General features: G+C 60.5%; 2 protein-coding genes across 4 annotated transcripts; one reads left to right on the top strand and one right to left on the bottom strand.

Moving 5' to 3' along the window:
• The first annotated feature begins 341 nt into the window (after positions 1-341).
• On the top strand, positions 342-5,762 carry NUBP2 (NUBP iron-sulfur cluster assembly factor 2, cytosolic). 3 transcript variants are annotated; one of them, XM_082856253.1, is made up of 7 exons: positions 342-404; positions 2,889-3,007; positions 3,156-3,300; positions 4,049-4,203; positions 4,319-4,429; positions 4,535-4,604; positions 5,157-5,762. In XM_082856253.1, the coding sequence occupies exons 1-7, from the start codon at positions 389-391 to the stop codon at positions 5,300-5,302; spliced, it is 762 nt and encodes a 253-aa protein (XP_082712379.1). In that variant the 5' UTR covers positions 342-388; the 3' UTR covers positions 5,303-5,762. The 3 variants fall into 3 exon arrangements, with proteins under 3 accessions (XP_082712379.1, XP_082712378.1, XP_082712380.1); XM_082856252.1 differs by having other exon boundaries at positions 3,102-3,300; XM_082856254.1 differs by lacking the exon at positions 342-404 and adding an exon at positions 2,316-2,686 and having other exon boundaries at positions 3,102-3,300.
• A 950-nt stretch (positions 5,763-6,712) lies between these two features.
• On the bottom strand, positions 6,713-9,863 carry IGFALS (insulin like growth factor binding protein acid labile subunit). Its single transcript, XM_082858050.1, has 2 exons — positions 9,793-9,863; positions 6,713-8,655 (listed from the first exon to the last, which is right to left on the bottom strand). The coding sequence occupies exons 1-2, from the start codon at positions 9,806-9,808 to the stop codon at positions 6,851-6,853; spliced, it is 1,821 nt and encodes a 606-aa protein (XP_082714176.1). The 5' UTR covers positions 9,809-9,863; the 3' UTR covers positions 6,713-6,850.
• Between the last annotated feature and the right edge of the window lie 2,480 nt (positions 9,864-12,343).

The following is a 12,343-nucleotide window of genomic DNA, read 5'->3' as shown; positions in this document are numbered from 1 at the left end:
AGCTACGGCGGAGGGGCGGTCCTCGTGGCACACGCCTCTTGCTGAGAGGCTGCTGGATCTGTCAATCCTGACCCGACGTCCCCATTGGCCACATCTCAAGCGGTCGGAGACAAGGCCCGCACGTCCATTGGACGCGGGGCGAGGAAAAGAAGCGGCCTCACGCTGGGGCGTTGACACGGAAGTGGGTCCAGGTCCTGTACGTCGTCTGCGCCGGAACTTTCGTAAACCCCTCGTGCGATCTGATTGGCTGAGGGTAGCGCGAGTGGGCCTATCAAGAGGAGTCGTGGGGTGGTCGCGCTGCCCATTGGTCCGAAGGCACTTCACTCAGGCAGGGAGGCGGACTGTGCGAGGAGGAAGTGGCTGGAAGCCGTACGACCACCCGGGTGGGATGGAGGCGGCAGGAGGTGAGTGCGCTGGCCTGTGGGGCGTTCTCGGTCCGCGGGCACCGAGGGAAGAGGGAAGGGGCCGGCCCGCAGATGCTGGTCAGGGCTCCGGGTTTTAGCACACCGTCTTATTTACAGTGTAAAGGTCTCAGAGGTGCTCGCGTGCGTCATTACGGCGCTTAGAAATAAGTCTTGTTTGAATAAGGAACTCTAAGAAGGAGAAATTGGAACGTCACATACTCGCAGTTGTTTGTAGAAGTATTATTTTGTCTTTTAAGCCTTGATATATATATATGTGTATATGTGTGTGTGTGTGTGTGTGTGTGTGTGTGTGTATAATTTAAAGGGAAGTTGCGTGGGATGGAATACGTACATTGGGCACAATAGGATTCTCACAGCTTAACCACGTTATCTTCCAAAAGATCTCAGGTCTGGTACCATGAGCACAAAGCTCTTACAACGCTGCATTCATCCATTGGATTATAAACGTAATACTGGAGAGAAAAACCTGAAAAAGTTTGTTATGATAAGGGCAGACTTGCTACAAGGTGAGAGGAATAGCTTCTAGATTGATGGATGAAGGTTTCTCTTTTAACTAAGGGGGAAGTACACATGGAAAGTAGGAAAGTACAAAAGCCTAACGGGCTTTGCAGTAAACCTCCCTGTGCCCAGAGGCAACTCCTGGTGTCCCTCTTATTTTTCTGGAAGGATTTTTTACATATAAAAACTTCCATATTTGTCCAGCGTTATCAAATACTCATGGTTTGGTTGAACCAGACTTAAGGTTTGACTGGGCTTTTTATCCATACAGAGGGCCCTTTACTTCCCTCCATGGGGAGATACTGCTTTCCTTTGCCTCTCACATCTAATAGGCACTCGGATTATCGTTGATGATCTGTTTATAAACTTTTTCAGTATATTTATAAGTGGAAGTTTCTTCTGGTTGGCTCCTAAGGATTGTTGTGTGAGAAGTGACTTGGGAGCAGCAGTGACTTGGGAGCAGCGGTGACTTGGGAGCAGCAGTGTCCTGTGTGATGCTCAAGCAGATAAAGTTCCCCAGTCCCACCAGTGAGGAGAGCAAGTCTTCACTATTAGGGGCCTGGCAGTGCAGCACCCGCACAAAGGGCGAGTAGGAATCAGGACCCACATCTGGCTTGTTCTTTCCTTAGTTTCTACCAGAGCACCCCTCCCCACACCAAAGAAAGGTGAAATTGATTCCCAAGTAGTTTTTGATATTAAAGCAATTTAAGTAATAGCCTTTTAAGTTGATGCAGAGGTGGCCTGAGGCATGGTGTCCAAGGTATTTGTAGGCAATGATCTGGGTGGGTGGGGGGTTGCCCTTTCCTTGTCACCTTACGAGATCTCTCGGCCCCCAGTACCAGACGGAGACCCAGGACAGGCGCTAGAACGCACTTGTGACAAGGACCTGCTGGAAAGCCAGGCCAGGAGCACTCTTGAGTTTCTAGGGAGGCTTTGGTGGCAGGGGCCTTTGAACCTACCCATGAGAGATGGGTCAGGAGGGGGGTCAGTGTTTACTCACCTTTCGTTGAGCCCCTCCTGGGGACCTGGGTATGCAGTGAGGGTGGTGGAGTGAGTGAGCAGCTTGCTGCAGGCCAGGCAGGAGTCTCGATGGTGAGGTCCTGAGGGCGCTGGGGCAAGAAGGTGGGCATTTTGCCGGGGGTTTGAGGGTTGTTTGTATGCAGATGGCAGCCGCTGTGGGGAGGCAGGGATTGGAATGGTGAGTATTTACAGGGTGGCATTTCAGGCTCATTGAAAGGAAGAGCAGCTGGGGCAGAGCGACCAACAGGGCTTCCCAGAGTGGTTGGACCCGGGCCTGCCTGGGGCATGGCACTGATGCCTTGGCCACCCTTGCGTACCCAGGGTTTCTGAAGGCACGATCTTCAGCCATCCAGGTGACCTGACATCCGCACCCACACGATTGTGGTTGCTTCCCCACACCTGTGGCCTCCCTCCTGAGAACTGGAGGCCAGGGCTGCCTTGAGTGCCTCTTCTGACCCCAGGGGAGGGGGTTGGGCACCTACAGTCAGACCTCAGAGCCGTGAGTGCTGCCCTGGCACAGGTGTACCTCCTGACTGTAACGAGCACCCTATTTACGTTAGTCTCCACCCATTTCCCTTGGAATCAGCTGAGAGTCTTTGGCTTGAATTGGCCTTGTGCGCATGAGCTCATAGGTGCACATGAGCTCACAGGTGTGCATGCTGGAAAGAGGAGCAGTTTGAGGCATTTCCTGCCCCAGCAGCCCCACTCCAGACAGAGTGGGAGCAGCCATTTTTGAGGAACTGGTAGGTTGGGTCTGGGGCCTGCTGGAAGCCCTTTCACAGGGGTGTGTTTGCTCACGCCGGGGTGATGGAGCAGGTCTCAGGACTGCCCTGGTCTCAGGATCTGGGATGTAGGAATATCTGGTGATCCCGCAGTGAATGAACATGGAGGGCAGCTGGTATGAAGGAGAGCCCTGCCCTCCTCCCCTGTTGTCCTTCTGACTAGAGCCTGGAAACCTGGCCGGCGTCCGGCACATCATCCTCGTTCTTTCGGGAAAGGGGGGTGTTGGGAAAAGCACCATCTCCACGGAGCTGGCCCTGGCCCTGCGCCACGCGGGCAAGAAGGTGAGTGCCTCCCATCTCCTGAGCCGCCACCCCTGCCCCTTGTGGGCCTTGGCCGGTTCCCTGCATGCCGCGTGGACGTCCCGCCTCCTTGCAGGTGGGTATCCTCGACGTGGACCTGTGTGGCCCCAGCATCCCCCGCATGCTCCAGGTGCAGGGCAAGGCTGTGCATCAGTGCGACAGTGGCTGGGTGCCTGTCTTCGTGGACCAGGAGCAGAGCATCTCCCTCATGTCTGTGGGCTTCCTGCTAGAGAAGCCGGATGAGGCAGTGGTGTGGAGAGGCCCCAAGAAGAACGGTAATGACCGGACAGAAGACAGCACTGTCAGCCTGCTGGCCTCCCCAGCTGCCCTCTTGGTGCAGAAGCCCCAGGGCTGCTGGCTCTCCTCCACACAGCCCTCCCCCCACAGCACCAGCCTCGGGTAAAGTTCGAAAGACAGTAGTGCTGGCCTTTTCATTTCCAAGACTCTCCCGCTGTGCGCCTAAGCAGTCAGCCCGCAAGTATTCGGACAGCGGGCCTGGGGGGCAAGAGCATGAGACTCAGCTGTGAAGCCTTCAGCCACCTGGTCCATCCCCTGGGGCTCAGACCACCCAGTGTGGGGTGCCTGGTGGGGCTCTGGTGCCTTTGAACAAGCAGATGGCATTAAACTCCCTCTGGTGGGCAGAGCGAGGCTGCCGGGTGTGAGAGCAAGCTCAGGGTGGGGCTGCTTCCAGGACACACCGGCGTGGCATTCCACCACAGGCCACCTCTCTCAGGCACAGATGCCTACCCCAGGAGGATCCGCACTAGCCATCCTCAGCTAAGGCCCGATCAGAAGTCCTAGGGGTGGGGTGGGGTGGGGAAGGGTCTCCCCACCTTGCTGTACTCATCCTGCCCCTGGTGAGGAATGGCACACGCAGCTCTCGGGGTGCCCGGTTGTACCGGAACCCACAGACACCACCCTGCCCCAGGGCTGGGAGGAGGCAGCGGGCTTCGTGTGACCCCTTTGTGAGACCCTGCCTCGCCTGCTCTCTCCCCGACCCCGGGCCACCCTGGGTCTCCACAGCACTGATAAAGCAGTTTGTGTCCGATGTGGCCTGGGGGCAGCTGGACTACCTGGTTGTGGACACGCCCCCAGGGACCTCTGATGAGCACATGGCCGTGGTGGACACCCTGCGCCCCTACAGCCCCCTGGGGGCCCTCGTGGTCACCACGCCCCAGGTACTACGGGAGCACCCTCACCCTGGGGCAGGCGCTTTGCCCTACTCTTTCCGCTCATCTTGGCTGAGTTTTCGGGATGCCCATCAGCTGGTCCTGTCTCTTTCCTGGTCTCCAGGCAGTGTCCGTGGGGGATGTGAGGCGGGAGCTGACCTTCTGTAAGAAGGTGGGGTTGCAGGTGATCGGGGTCGTGGAGAACATGAGCGGCTTCGTCTGCCCACACTGCACGGTGAGTTGTAGGAAGTCGCAGGAAGTCGGGGGTGTGGGTGGTCGGCCTATCCCCTTTGAGGGTGGTGAGAGGCCTGGAGGTGAACCCCGCACCTCTGTGTTCTAGGAGTGCACCAACGTCTTCTCCAGGGGAGGCGGCGAAGAGCTGGCCAGACACGCTGGAGTCCCCTTCCTGGGTAAGCGAGCCAGGGCTGCCCCGGGGCCCCTGCTCTAGGTGGCCTTACCTCTCTACGCCTCCTGCACCCAGGGAAGAGGAGAGGAGGGTGGAAAGTCCTGTCCTCCCTGAGCTGCGAGTGTCATCTCTAACAAATTGGTTCCCACCAACTGGAGAGAGGCAGCCCCCCAGGCTTTGAGCAGGTGTCTGCGGCTAAGACACCTGCTGAGACCACGGAGGTGCAGAGGGGCGGCCGAGGCTCTGCGAGCCTGTATCAGGGACGCCAGTGGCACGGGACCATGTCCCCAGCACTCACCCTGTGCTTTCTTACAGTGGCCGGAGCCTGAGAGGTGGTGGGGCCGGGCCTGCTGGGTGGGTTGCTGGCCGTTCCAGTGGAGACTGAGGCCAAGAGTACATTCCTGCCAGGCACCTCAGCAAGAGGTGTCTGCTCTCGGTTAAAGCGGCACTGCCAGTGGGCTCCTGGGCCGTGGGGAGTGTGGACGTGGCCTCCCGGCCCCGGGCTTTGCTCTCACCACCTGGCCCCTTCTCTGCCCCCTTCCTTTCTCTCTCCCAGGCTCTGTGCCCCTGGACCCCGAGCTCACGCGGAGCCTGGAGGAGGGCCGAGACTTCATCCGGGGGTTCCCCGAGAGCCCCGCGTTTCCTGCGCTCTCTTGCATAGCCCAGAAGATTCTGAATGAGGCGCCTGTTGGACTCTCCTGACCAAGGCAGTTTGAGTGTCTCCTCTGTGTGCTGTGGGGCTCATGCTCACAGCCTGGAACAGAGGCGGTGGCACAGTTCCTGAAACCCGTGGCCCTGGGTTGCCGTCACCATGTGCTCCTCTCCCCGTGGGCCTGCCCTGGACGTTTCTGGTGCTTCAGCAGCATCTCAGCATCAGAGCCACTGACAGTCAGTGGTTCCGCCTGGTCGGCCTGTGGCAGGGCCCGGGGATAGCGTGAGGTCACGATGCCGTGGCCTGACCTCCCTGGTGGTGCAGCTCAGTACTCACATGCCCCAGATAGACGGGCTGCTCCCGACAGCCAAGTCTCCACGTTGTTCACAAAGCTTGTGTGTCTGGGAGTGCGCTGGGCCTATAATCCTGGTGAAATAGGCAGCAGCACCCAGGAAGGTGTCAAACTTGTAATTCAGAGGAGCCCAAAATAAACCCGTCCCACCGCCGTGGTTACAGGTCTGACCTTTCTAGATCATTCTGCTCTGGTCCCGCCTCTCTGGCTTAGTGTCACCACGTCCTGTGGCAGACAGTGTCCACTCCCTAAGTCCCAGGAACTGGGCCAACAGCCCTGTCATCGACAGGCTCCTGGAGACTCTGGTGAAGATACGTTTGGGGAGAGTTTGTCAGGTAACTTGCAATGTGTGAGTGGCCATGCTTGGCCCAGTGAGAGCTAAGTGCCCGCCCCGCCCTCCATGCTGCGGGCCTGAAGGGTTGAGCTGAAGAGCAGAAAGGTGAGTGTGAAACAGAGTCCCAGGAGTTTTCCCTGCACGGCTTCAAGGAAGGCCAGGAGGGGGAGGTTCTGGAAAGCAGGATGGTGGCATGGTGTGCTGTTCTTCCCAATGGGAGAGGTGGGGTGCTCAGTAGAGAATGTGGAACGGTCCCTGGGGCACGGGTGGCAGGGGGCCTGGGGAAGCAGCCCTCAGATATCACTTCTTGGGGGCAGATGGGGAGGCGAGGAGTGTACCAAGGATGGATGTTTCTTGTGGGGGTGGGGGGAGCAGGGGCAGAACTGTTGAGGGGTTTGGCCAGGAGCACAGGGACCTGGAGAGTGAGGGTCTGCACCCCCTCTGGCCCCAGGCTGGCCCCAGCAGGAGCAGCTGGGCCCCGGCTTCCCAGGACCAGGCCACCTCCAAGGACGCTGCCCAGCGAGGGGGCTGAGATGCCGAGGTTCCTGGAGGACCTGAGTAAGTGCCCCCCGCTCCTCAGGTGGGGATGGGGCCTGGGGACTAGTGGACGAGAATTGTCTGGGCACAGGACAGGAAGGGTTGTGGTTGGGCATGTGGGACCAAGGCAGCCAGAGGTGGGGCAGGCATGGCATAGAGGGGCCTGCGGCCCAGCCAGCACTCCTCCCTCCCTGAGCTCCCCACACAACCTCATACGTGGCCACATTTATTGGGTTGCTTTTAATTGATAGTTGGGGAGGCTGTGTCCCCGACCCTCCCAGTCAGGCCCTCAGGGACCAGGCTGGGGCCCACAGGTCCCAGGTCCATGTCCCCTGGGGTGGCAAGGGCCCGTCCAGACCGCAGGGCAGCCTCGGGTCAGCAGTGGGCAAAGTGGGCCTCGCCGATGTCGCGCAGGTCAAGGCCCGAGATGCTGGGGGGACTGGCGCAGGTGATGTTGTTGTAGGCGTATGCGGGCGGCTGGTGGCCGTCATCTCCCTCTGCCATGGCCTGGACGAAGCGGGGCACGACGCCCGGGTGCTGCAGGGTGAAGGCCCTCAGGGCCTTGAGGGGGCAGCCGCAGTCCCAGGGGTTGCCCTCGAGCCACAGGCGCTCCAGGCCGGGGGGCTGCGGCACAAAGGTCCGCAGCGAGTTGTTCCGGAGGCTGAGGTAGCGCAGCCGCCTCAGTGGCGCGAGCACAGTCTCAGGCAGCGCCTCCAGGCGGTTGTGCGACACATCCAGCCAGAAGATGCGCTGCAGGGGCCCCAGGGCATCCACCGATAGCGCAGACAGCCGGTTGCGGGACAGGAGGAGGTACTCCAGGTGGCTGAGGCCCTGGAAGAGCTGGCCAGGCAGGTGCGTGAGCTGGTTGGAGGTGAGGTCCAGCTCTAGCAGCTCGGCCAGCCCCCCCAGGCTCTGCTCATCGATGGCCGCAATGCCGTTGTCCTTGAGGAAGAGCCGGCGCAGCCCCGAGAGGCCGGTGAAGGTGTGTGGGCCGAGGCAGCCCAGGCAGCTGCCCTCCAGGTGCAGGCTGTGCAGCTTGCCCAGGCCCTGGAACGCCTGCTCTGGAAGGTTCCTCAGACAGTTGCCAGAGAGGTTCATGACGGCCAGGTTGTAGAGGCCCAGGAAGACGCCTGCCTTGAGCTCCTGTAGCTGGTTGTTGTTGAGCGCCAGCACCTCCAGCTGGTCCAGGCCCTCGAAGGCCTCTTCCGGCAGCTGCCGGATACGGTTGTAGCCAAGCTGCAGCTCCTCCAGGAAGTGAAGGTCCTTGAAGGTCCGGGGCCGTAGGCCGGCGATGGCATTGTGTGAGAGGCGCAGAACGTGCAGGCCCAGCAGCCCCGGGAAGGTGTCCTCCAGGAGGCCACCCACGCGGTTGTGTGACAGGTCCAGCCAGCGCAGCGCCTTCATGCCCAGGAAGGCACCTGGGGCCACAGCAGTGATGAGGTTGTGGTCCAGGTAGAGCTTCTGGAGCTTGGGCAACTTGACGAAGACATTGGGTTTGACGCTCCGCAGGGCATTCCTGCTCAGGTCCAGCTCGCGGAGCTCACTGAGGCCGCAGAAGAGCGCGGGCTGCAAGTAGGCCAGCTTGTTGCCCGCCAGCACCAGCTCGCGTAGGCTGGCCAGGTCCTGGAACGCAGTGTCGGGCAGCACGGCCAGGCTGTTCCAGCCCAGGTTGAGGTCCCAGAGGTGGGCAAGGCCCCTGAAGAGGTCCTCGTCTACCCGGCTGAGCAGGTTGTTGTTGAGGCCGAGCGAGGCCAGGCCCGGCGTGTGCAGGAAGGTGCGGGCTGCCAGGCTGCGCAGCTGGTTCCGCTCCAGGTGCAGGTGGTACAGGTTCTGCAGGCCCAGCAGCACCTGCGGCTCCAGGCTGGCCAGCCCGCTGCCCTGCAGGTTGAGGAAGGCCAGGCTGGAGAGGTTCCGGAAGGTGGCCGCGGGAATGAAGGAGAAGTTGTTTCCATCCAGCCACAGGGCCCTGGTGCCGTCCGGGATGCCGCTGGGCAGCCGCGTGAGGTTCCGAGAGCTACAGAAGACGCTGAGCTCATCTGTGTAGTCGTCGTGGCTGCAGGAGCAGACGGCTGGGCACTGGGGGCCCTCAGGGTCTGCTGGTGCCGCGGACTCCACTTCCTCCAGGCTGTGGGAGCCCAGCACTGCCCAGGAGACTAGCAGCACCATCAGGGCCGGGCCTCCTGTGGGGAGAGGGGCTTGGGGAGGCAGCACTGAGGCAGCCCAGGATGTAAGCCCAGGGCAAGCAAGACATGGAACCTTCCAGGCCTCAGCCACACACCTGGACCACAGCACACAACTATTTAGAGAAGGCACTGCTGACTGGACCAGAGAAGGTATGGGCTGAGATCTGGGTCCCCCACTTAAATGGGAAGCGGAGACCAGGCAGGACGGCTGGGATGTTCTCTGGTTCAAAACCAACTGCCCTTTCCACCCCACAGGACCAACGGGGTGGCAGTGCCTGTTCCAGAGAAAACTGAAAGCTGGGGACCTGGCCACTAGGCCGTGTGTTCATCTGCGTCCCCAAGGTGGACACTCAAGCCAGGCTAGGCTGCCAGGCAGGCCTGGAGGAAAGTGTGAGAGAACGTTCTGGAGCAGGCTCGGGTGGGTATGCACTTGCTGCCCTGATTGTCTGGACAGTGAGCTGGATGCCCGCTGCCCCAGCTAGACCCCTGACTGGGGGGTACTCACCTCCATAGTGTGTCCGGCATGCACCCAGGGACTTGGCCCAGTGCTGGTGTGGGGAGAGGAAGAGGGTGCAGGCCTCAAGGGCAGATGGGGACCCCAGGCCACTGACCCACCGGAGGTTGGGTAGTGGCACAGAACAAAGGATGCCAGGCTTCACAGCAACAATCCCCATAAGTTCCACTGGGCACTGGGCTGCCCACCACATCAGGCCTCTCTCTGGTCTCTGAGAGTTCCGGGTCCCAGGGTGGACACGCCAGCTGGATTGGGCTAGGCTCCAAGAGGGGACAGAGTGGCAATGGACTGGCCTCCGAGCAGCTGGGAAGGCAGCATGCCCTGGCCCAGTGGAGGGTCTAAGGCAGGGCCCCTGGGGTAGCAGTGTGGGTGCCCTTCCTCCCCTGCGCTGCCAGCCTGGGCCCTCGGGTAGGAGAGGAGGGAGCAGGAGGCAACAGCGATTCTCCAGGGCCAGGCACCCCACCACCCTGAGTGGCCACATTTCCCCCATGGGCTCCCAGAGCCCCAGCCCACCTAGAGCTGAGCCCTCCCTGGGGGCAGCCCCTACCCCAGTGAGCTTGGGGGCACACGGTCGCCGCCCCCACCCCGAAGTGAGTGGCTGGGGCACGTGGGGGCCTCACCTCTCCTCAGGGCCATCCCTCGTGCAGAGCAGTCCGCAGGCGGGCAGGGAGTGGGGCGCGTCTGTTGGGGCCGGCTGCTCCTGCCCTCTGGATTTCCCCACTGCCTCTGGGACAGCCAGCACCCTTGTCACTGGCCAGCCCAGCCTGCTGGCCCCAGCTCCATTAACCCCCTCCTGCCGGGCTGCCAGCATCAGCACTGGGGCCCAGGGTGCAGATGGCACAGGGGACAGGCTGGGGGCTGCATCTGCCCTGACGCATCTTCAGGGTGCAAGGTGGCCCGGGGTGCAGCTCTAAGGGACAACAGGGGCCCATACCCCCATCTTCCCAACCCCCCCATCTTCCCATCCCCCTGCAGGGCTGGGTGGAGCAGAGCTGGGGCTGCAGGCAATACTGGGGGGGGGGTCTCCCTTGGAGCAGCCTGTGAGGAGCTGGTGCTCAGCCAGCTGCCCTGCCTGTGGGTGGGGGCTCCTAGGGTCTTCCCTCCCAGCAGATGGCCATGTGGGAGTTAAGCAGGAACCACACGTCTCCAAATGGGCCTGCCCATCTACCCCCGGCATGCTGACCACTCCCCCCCTCCTCCCCATTTCCTAACTGCCTGGGTGGGGTCCTTGTTCAAGCTCCCAGGGGCCTGGCCCAGCCTTGGCTTCTCCCGTGACCTCAGGGTCAGCTGCTGTCTGGCCACTGCCCCTCCCCCTAGCCTCTTCTAGGAATGCTTGGCAGGGCCCCGGCCACTTTGTGTTTGTTTTCCCCAACAATGTCCTCCCAGGAAGAGAGTGGGGGATGGCTGGCCTCGGGCGCGAGGTCTTGTGGCTGTGAGACCAGCCCCCACCAGCAGTGGGCCCCATCCTGCCCTTCAGGGCTCCTTTGGGGCCACGGCCACCCTGCACTGCACAGGCCCTGGGACAGGTACCCAGTGCCCAGCCTGAGGTCAGCCACAGGTCAGACATGGTAAGAAGGGGTGTGGCTGCTTGATTCAGGGCACCATCCTCCCCTCCACCTGGGGAGCCCTGGGCTCTGCTCTTCCAGATCTGACCACATCTACCCCAGGCTGCCAGGTACCATACTGCCCTCCAGCCACCCCTTCCTCCTTTGCTGAGGACCCTTCCTCTGGCTGCCAGACGTGCCTGCCCACCAGTCCCTCTGCTCTGCCTGGGGCAGGGGGCCTGTGCGCGGAAGGGGCCAGAAGGCACTGAAAAAGGCAAAACTGAGTCTGGGGAGGGCAAGGCTTGTCAAGCTTTAGGAGACTCTTGAACCTCTTGGTGAGGCAGAGAAGGAGTCAGGTCTGCCTCCTGAAAGGTGCATGGGTGAGGAGAGAAGAAGTGAGGTACGCAGGAGCTGTCCGGGCCCAGGAGAGGCTGGAGGCCAGCCCCGCCCCCAACCTCGTGGCGCCCCCTCCCCAGCTCATCCTGCAGCAGTGCCGAGGGGCGGCTTTGTCTTCCTCCCTTTATTGAGCTTTGATTTTTTTCCAGGTCGTTTCTCAGCTTCTCTTCTGAGAAATTATAGATCTGCAGGGAGAAAGTCCACACCCAGAAATTTACACGGTAAACATACATTTACACAGTAGAAAGTGCGGACTCAGCAGGAGTCCGGGGCCATGGGGCCTCTTCACTGGGAAGCTCTCCGCATGCGGGCCAGACGCACGTGGACTGGAAGGAGGGTTAGCATTCCTGTCTCCTCACACTTGGAGGGTTGGGGCTGGAAACTTCCTGTAAATCCCCAGTCGAGCTTGTGTGGCAGAGAACCCTTATCGGGACTGTGGCAGGCAGGTTAGGTATTTGTAAACCTTTCTCGAGTCCTGCGGTAACACTGGTGTTCAGCCTGCTGAGTTCAGAAAAGACCTCTATTCTGGCCGCCCCGGGGCCAGCTCTGTCCCTGCTCCCCCAAAGCGGCCAGTCCTGACCCAGGCTGACTACTGCCCTGGTCTCTCTTTACAGTTCACCCCCTGAGGGTCCCCCCGAGGAGTCTGGTTTCTTGTCTTTGTGGAAATGGTGTTGTACAGAAGCCCCAGGCCCAGCCACTCGTGTGCCAAGTCATAGCATCCCTTCCCTCCTTCCTGTCGTGGTGCTATGACCCTGTGGGGCCCTTGTGCGTTCCTGTGGTCCTGAGTGGACCCACTGGGACCAGCCTGTGTCATCCTTGCAGGTAAGGCCAACCCCTTCCGGGGTAGTTAGGGGTCACACCTTCCTGGAGCCAATAGGGGTGCCCTCAACACCACCCCCACCCTGTCTTCTCAGCCCTGAAGGTGGGGGGACAGTGGCTTTCATTGTCCTGTGTTTGTTCAATCACTAATGATGGCAGCTGTTCACAGGGAGGTTCATTGGCCAGTGGATTGTCCTTTTCTGTAAAGTACATGTTTAAGTCTTTTGCTGTCAGTGTAACTTATGTTTTTTTTAAAACTGTATGCTGGATGCAAGCCCCTTGTTAGGTATGTGTGGCCAGTGTTGTCTTCTGCACTGTGGTTTGCCTCCATTCTCTTCATTGTGATTCTGGTGAGAGTTCTTAATTTTAACTTGGTCTCATAAGGTGTTCCTTAAATGGAAAAACTGCAAAA

The sequence above is a fragment of the Leucopleurus acutus genome (genome assembly GCF_964270905.1).
Source record: "Leucopleurus acutus genome assembly, chromosome: 16".
NCBI lineage: Eukaryota > Metazoa > Chordata > Mammalia > Artiodactyla > Delphinidae > Leucopleurus > Leucopleurus acutus.
The sequence above is the reverse complement of the archived record's forward strand: the minus strand, read 5'-3'. Positions and strand labels throughout refer to the sequence as shown.

Excerpts from the sequence above, each read along its gene's own strand:
- NUBP2 (XM_082856252.1), top strand. Across the intron at positions 4,204-4,318 it reads TCGTGGTCACCACGCCCCAG|GCAGTGTCCGTGGGGGATGT; the intron begins GTACTACGGGAG and ends CCTGGTCTCCAG. Across the intron at positions 4,605-5,156 it reads CGCTGGAGTCCCCTTCCTGG|GCTCTGTGCCCCTGGACCCC; the intron begins GTAAGCGAGCCA and ends TCTCTCTCCCAG.